Source organism: Musa acuminata, chromosome BXJ1-6 (genome assembly GCF_036884655.1).
Source record: "Musa acuminata AAA Group cultivar baxijiao chromosome BXJ1-6, Cavendish_Baxijiao_AAA, whole genome shotgun sequence".
Taxonomy (NCBI): Eukaryota; Viridiplantae; Streptophyta; class Magnoliopsida; order Zingiberales; family Musaceae; genus Musa; species Musa acuminata.
Window position 1 is genome coordinate 5,535,661 of NC_088332.1, and position 6,840 is coordinate 5,542,500.

At 36.1% G+C, this 6,840-nt stretch overlaps 1 protein-coding gene across 16 annotated transcripts in view; it reads right to left on the reverse strand.

The window, feature by feature from the left end:
- Positions 1-2,911: 2,911 nt before the first annotated feature.
- Positions 2,912-6,840, reverse strand: part of LOC103986998 (transcription factor MYB3R-2-like) — an 8,624-nt gene continuing 4,695 nt past the window's right edge. For 4 of the 16 annotated variants that reach the window (XM_065186353.1, XM_065186354.1, XM_065186355.1 and 1 more), the window contains 3 exons: positions 6,762-6,840; positions 5,606-5,734; positions 2,912-4,728 (listed from right to left, as the gene is read on the reverse strand). The exon at positions 6,762-6,840 is cut by the window's right edge and continues 25 nt beyond it. In XM_065186353.1, the coding sequence (XP_065042425.1) occupies positions 3,750-4,728; positions 5,606-5,734; positions 6,762-6,840 (1,187 nt within the window). In that variant the 3' untranslated portion in view covers positions 2,912-3,749. The remainder of the gene's footprint in view (positions 4,729-5,605; positions 5,735-6,761) is intronic. The other 12 variants (XR_010514015.1, XR_010514016.1, XM_018827108.2 and 9 more) reach the window with 12 other exon arrangements.

Genomic DNA, 6,840 nt, shown 5'->3' on the forward strand with positions numbered 1-6,840 from the left:
CTCATCTCACCTTCCACTTTTGCTTGAGATTGAAATAAGATTGGGAATGATCAAAGAAAAAAGATTGAAAGGTGAGATGTGGAAGTCGCGTGTGTTCAATGTTTACATAAAAGAAGGTTCCTTGTGTTCTTTGTTCTTATATTTGTTCTGATATTTGGAGTGACGATTGGACCAAGCCAAGAATAGTTATTTCATTAAAAGCTTTTGATAAATGACATATTATCGATTATATATATATATATATATATATATATATATATATATATATATATATATATATATATATATTACTATATTCAAACTTATGATAGAGTTTGTTTTAGGAGTTTCTTATTTGATAGCCCTTTTTGCTATTTAGAATTTTATTTTAAGAATTTTTAATATTTCTATGATAACCCTCAATAAATTAATGTAAATACTCTTATCATTTTCCCTTTTCCTTTTTTTTTTTTCTCTTAATCGTGAGTGATGAATGACGAGCAACGTCAAATGGGGTCACATGGTCATCTAACAAACGATGAGCGATGCTAATAATATCCTTCTCGCACGCCTCCTCCTAATTGTCCTCCTCATAATCTTGAATGACATAGACAATCAAGCACAAGCAACTATCGATGAGCGATACTAATGATATCGGACGATGGAGTGGCGGGAAGTGTCATCGATGCAACTAAGGTTCCAACTGATGAATTAAGAGGTTACAAGAATAAAGGTATGATTGGTAATTAAAAGATTATATTGTATTATATTTATAGGGATTGCCAAATAATATTTGCTGATAGCAAGCTTCTTGTTTTATTAATTCCAAGATTTGATGCTATAAGAAACGAAGTTTCCATCCATTATATTTGACCAGAGGGCAGTCAACACAAATTAGTACTTTCTCGTGGCTCAGTGTCATGGTCAAAGTCAACATGCTGATGTACTGATGCCTTCGATCTTCATCATGAACTCGCAACATCATACATTCATGACACCGATAATATCATTGTTTGCTGGCAATCCAACAAATAGGTTCACAAACTATATATTTTACAGGCTTGCATGCTTTAGATTAGGAAGCAGCTAAAGAAGAATCATTAGCTTGTTTCCAATCCTTCAACAAGTTTTCTTGGAAGCTTGACAAAGATTAATGCATCCTAAGAACAACAACATCGATCGTAATTTACGTATCAACATCCGACAAAACCCTTCTTCTTCAATTTTCTTCCACCTACGGCAATACAACAAAGGTTGTTCTTGGTAGCTCTGCATGTATTTAGAGACGGTACTAAGAGTAACTTCTGCATGCTGCTGCCCTTAGATACCTGTGTTCTAAACGTCACACCAACTTCTATGAAACCCCAACATATATCGCCTCCAATAGCAACGATGTGGTCGGCTACTTGTAGTTCTGCAAGCCCCTCTTCCTTGCGCAAAGCAATCAAATCTCCCACATGGACGCTGCATTACAAAACACCGTCAGGTCAAGGTAGGAAGAAGAGTTGGATCCTTTGTTGTTTCCCATGAAGGCAAGAACTTACGTTGCCTTGCCTCCATTGAAGTCATTATATGGGAAGGTGTCCATGATTCTGAGAATGATCTTGTGTTGAATGGGATTGTCCACTGCTGAGGAGTGCACCGGGAACTCGAATGCCTCATTCCATACGGGATGGGATCCCTTCCTCTATCTGCCCCACAAAAGTCTCATGTTAGAGAGGAAATTAAGATTGCAAAGCCTCTTCTACCGAAGAGAATTGTGCTTACCATTGCCATGAGCGGTTGTGCTCTTAAGCTTATGATCCCCGTACTGAATCACCACATAATAAGGACTGTTGCCTGTGGAATTTGATCTCAGGTCGATCACTTCATCTGAGTACTGAATCACCACATGAGAAGAAGCTTGTGTTTGTGAAGTGCAGCTAATGACTCACCTATATAGTCATATCTTGCTATTGCCTTTGCACGAGCCAGCAACACTTACAACTCTCCTTTCCTCATCTCTCTCTCTCTCTCTCTCTCTCTCTCTCTATTTGCGTGTATGTTTATTTGCGTGCAAGAATCATATCGATTACATCCATGGTAACATAGGAATTGTCATGAGACCTAATAATTGGCTGAGGAGGATTTGGTTGTGGAGTAATTGATGGGGCGTGATGAAACATGGTGGATTTGGGTATCGGAAGAAGAGGATATAGTGCTGATCTAAAATGGGGATTCGAAAAATTCGTTGTATCCTGATTTTTCTAATGAGATTTAATATGATTTTTTTGAAATATTCTATGAGATCCTCTTAATGCCAATCTATTATGATAAATTATAGTTGTCCAATCTTGAAGGTGACTTAGATTAATCATGATCCTTACCCAAGAATGATAGTATGATAAAACTCCTTGGTCGAGATCCTTTTAAATCTACGTTGAAGACATACCTGATAAAACTCCTTGGTTTTTATAGTATGATAGTTAACCAAAAAACTTAGCTCCTTGGTTTTTATAGTATGATAGTTAACCAAAAAACTTAGAAATATTAGTGAAAATCAAAGATGAAGATTCGAGGCGACGACCTAAACTCTCCGAGTATTATAGTGCATTTAATTATGTGCTAAATTCAAACATCCCTCTTTAATGTTATGCCAAAAGGATCAAGTTGACAACATTGTTGAAGATATAAACAACTATGTATAATCTTTCCCTTATCACATCTCAAATTGATTCCCCCATGTTTGAGCATTATAGTTAGCGCGGTTAATATTACTATCAGATTCTATCTATAATTTACCATAAAAGGGTCATGAAGTGCATCCTATTTTCAGAAAATATTCTTATTTTTTGTGTTCGAACATTTTCTATACAATCATGCATTTATATAGTGATCAAGTTTCCATAAAAGCATTTTCTGGCACACCCAAAAATTTCAGACCATTTTCAGAGACCGGAAGGAGTTTATATGTACAATTAATTAGGTATTTTGGATGTGTCAGCATCTTCATAAATTTTGGTGCAAGGTCATAAAGAAGGGGCATCATCTGCACACTTTGTGATGAGAAACACAACAGGTTTCTCTGGCATTCCAACCAATTATTAAGAATTATAAGGAGAGAGAGATCACCAATCTACCAAATCTTCTACTCAGGCTTCCCTCTGTATCAAACAGAAGAAAAAACAGATAAAATCTTCAACCTTCCAAGGCCAGATGAGAGAGATCACCAATCTGCCAAATCTTTTACTCAGACTTCATTCTGTATCAAACAGCGGAAAAAACAGATTAAATCTTCAACCTTCCAAGGCCAGATAAGACTCTTACCTACACTAGCAAAAGGAACAAGAAGAGTCAGTGGCTAGTTTGTTATCAGCAAATAACCAGATCATACTTACCGTTTAGCAGAAATCTTCAATTGAGTTGTAAAATGGATGCAGACAAGGAGGTCACTATGGATGGTTGAAGAGGATCTCATTAACACAGACCGGTAAAATTGGAGATTGTTGTTTACCGAATAGAAATATCCATAATCAATTTATGAACGCTTCCAGTACAGTATAATATAAAATGTAAAACTGAAAATTCAGTAACAGGTTAAAGTAAACAAACAGAATTATACATTGAAGATGTAACTCCTAATCTCAATAGGGAGGTATATGTGTTGATCAAAATATGCATCAATCAAAACAAAGCAAGGTTCCAAAAAGTACTTACAACTTGTGCATCAGCTCATGGCCATCTCTACATTTTCTGTCCTTGCACTTGACAAAGCCTCCATGAGTCCTCTCCTATATGATTGGAAGGACATTTCTGGATTTAAAAATAGAACTGCTGTCCACAGCCATTTTAAGGGGATTGGCATTACCATCACAATTAGTTTCCTCAAATGCAAAATCAAGCTGCTTCTCAACAGATTTGATAATTGCAGTTCTTTTGGACCTCAACCTGTAAGGAGGAGAAACATTGAAGTTCTTCCCATTGAATAATATGGCCCCTCTACTACAAGGACTCGTACTGAATTTTGACACTGAGGTGTTGGTTGTCTCCACATTATCAGAACTGTCCAGAAATTTTGCCCTACTTTTCTGTGAAGTACTATCAGAAGCAAGGGATGCTTCTGCGTTCCTTTTTGTCCTCATGAAGATAGAGGGAGTATTTGGGTAACTTCTAGCTGCATTTTTTAATATGGATTTCACACAGAAAACTCCATTATTACTGGTTACAGAGGGAGGAGTCAGATAACCATTGGACTGTTTCACAATCACCGAGCAGTGTGATTGTTGCGTAGAGTCATATGAGGTGAAGAGAGCAGAATCTTTGGAGTGGCAAACATCTTCTGGCAGAGGTGGCTTACAAAAGAGAGCACCAAGGAGACTAGGAGCTGCCGGGTGCAATGATGGTGCAGATGTATCATTCAATTGATCATTCTCACCTGTGTTACTACATTCTGCCGACTCTGTTCCCAAATCAGATATAGTGCAGATATCAGATAGCGGAGTGAGCATACTGCTTTCAACAGTAGAATTATTAACAGCTTCAGCATTATATTCTTGAACCGTTGACAGTTCCAACCAATTTTTTTGATCTTCCAATCTACATAGTCCAGTAGGCAGACCAGAATACGTGGAACTGGCTGATCCAACTATTTCCTTTAAGCCATTAAGCATCTTAGGTTTTACAACTTTTGGAAGCTTACCAGTTTCCAAAAAGAAATCTAACTTTTTCTTTAAGGAACAATTCCAGTGATTCTTAATTGAGTTGTGAGTCCTAGCCACAAAGATAATGATCAGAAAATTACAACAAACCTTGAAGTGCTAGCAAATGAAAGCCAGACATTAACAAGGTTCTCCTGAAAGAGAGGCAGTATTGCATGATATGTAATACTAGGTGTATAAGATTGCTAATTAAATTTATTCACATTATCCAGTGTCTAGAAATAGAAACAAATATGCCTATAGAAAAAAGCCTAACATGGATGAGATACCACAAATATAGTAAAAGAACTATTTAATTTGAGGAAAAGGTATGAGAACAATAGGATTAGCATTACACAGTAATCAGTTAAACTTGACGACTTTTTGCAAGAAGTTGAGAGAATAAGATTAATTTAAGTTAATTCAACTTGTCAACATGGATCGAAAGTTACCATGCTAGTAAGGTCTAGGCACACACGACACTACTTAGTGTCAAAGGTGTTAATAGTTAGGTCAACATTAGTTACTGGCAACCAGGAATGGGGCAATGACAACCGATATGGCATGGGATTGTATCATGCCAGAAGGGAACCAACATATGCTCCTATGCCGTGAAACATCAATTTTTTCCAATACAAAATATGATCCATAGACAATGTCTATTGGCACTCACAAACTCGCATGTGACACATGAAACTATGCTGCCATCCTTTGTGCTCTACTGATATCTTATGTGCATGATAAATGGCACAAAAGGACTAGCATGACAATCTACCCTCGTAATACTCTATATCTGATAACTCAAATAGAGAACAATATTATGGTACTTTATAAACAACACAAAGCATTATCAAGAAAAGAAAAGCAATTCCTGAATTATTTAAATATTAATATTAATGAAACTGATTCTATTGCATTAAACATAAACATGTCAGATGAGAATCAAATACCTTCCAGGTAAGACCTTTGCAATTTCTGCCCATTTATTACCACGTATATGATGGGCATTCAAGAGGGCAAGTTCTTCCTCTTCAGTCCAAGCATCTTTATTTATCGTAGGATTTAAATGATTATGCCACCTAAAAGAGGTTAAAAGATGTTCTTTTAGAAGGATGTTAAATACCATAAGTTCTGTTTTATCAAGCATAATACTGAACACTTATCATGAAATGGTAGAATTTATAGATTAAGTTCTCGCTGTACATCCTAAAGAACTTATAGGTGGCAGGTAATAGGAATCAAAAGCATAAAGTCCATTAATCATATAATTTTATTTTCAGAAATGTAAGGGACTGCCCGTGGTGTTGATTCTTTAATAAAGATAACTGACAGTGAACATGGAACATCAGGAAAAAAAAGAAAAAGCTTGTCAAACCATAATTGAAGCAAGCATTCAACTCAAATTTTACAGTTACATTAAATCATATGACATAAGTAGATTCTTGAAACCAATTGCATTGTATCTGTACAAAGATGACCAAACATCATATTACAGCTTCCTAAGAGTTGGTTTCCCAAGGCTGATTATCCATCATACAAAATATGAATTAAAAGAAGTTGAGAGTGCAAAAAGCATTGACAAACGCATTCTCCTCCGTGGATAGCATTTCGTACCATATCTGCAGATAGACTTGACTGACATGATAAGTGTATTTAACGAGTACAATTTTTCCTTCATTTTCTACAGTAGCAAATTGGCAAACAATAGTTTATACTAGGAAAAGGCAGGACAAACAAAAGGTCCTTCCCTGAAAACTTTGTCTTATTCTTCTATATAGAAGACAGGAAAGATTGGTTCACCTGGCTTTTTATCCTAGGAAAAATCGGGTAAGTTCCAGCAAATCTAATTTCCAGGTGTACTATTATTTATTTGTCCCCTGACTTGAAAAGCAAAAAAACTTTTTAAATTTATAGAAAGGATCTCCTTAGGGGTTCCATGGGGACTTTAAAAAACCAGCAAGGATTGAACTGTTATTAACTTTCTATATATGATGATATACAGAAAGTCTAAGGGGAAAAGAATAACAAAGTATTATTCCGTATAACTTAAAACTAATTATTGGGAATGCTTTTTCAGTAATCACAGAGTAAACGATCTGAACTTACCTCTCCCGACATTGCTTCCCAATTCGACCAGGAAGAGAGTTTGCAATGACAGACCATTTTTTTGGCCCATACTTTGCTA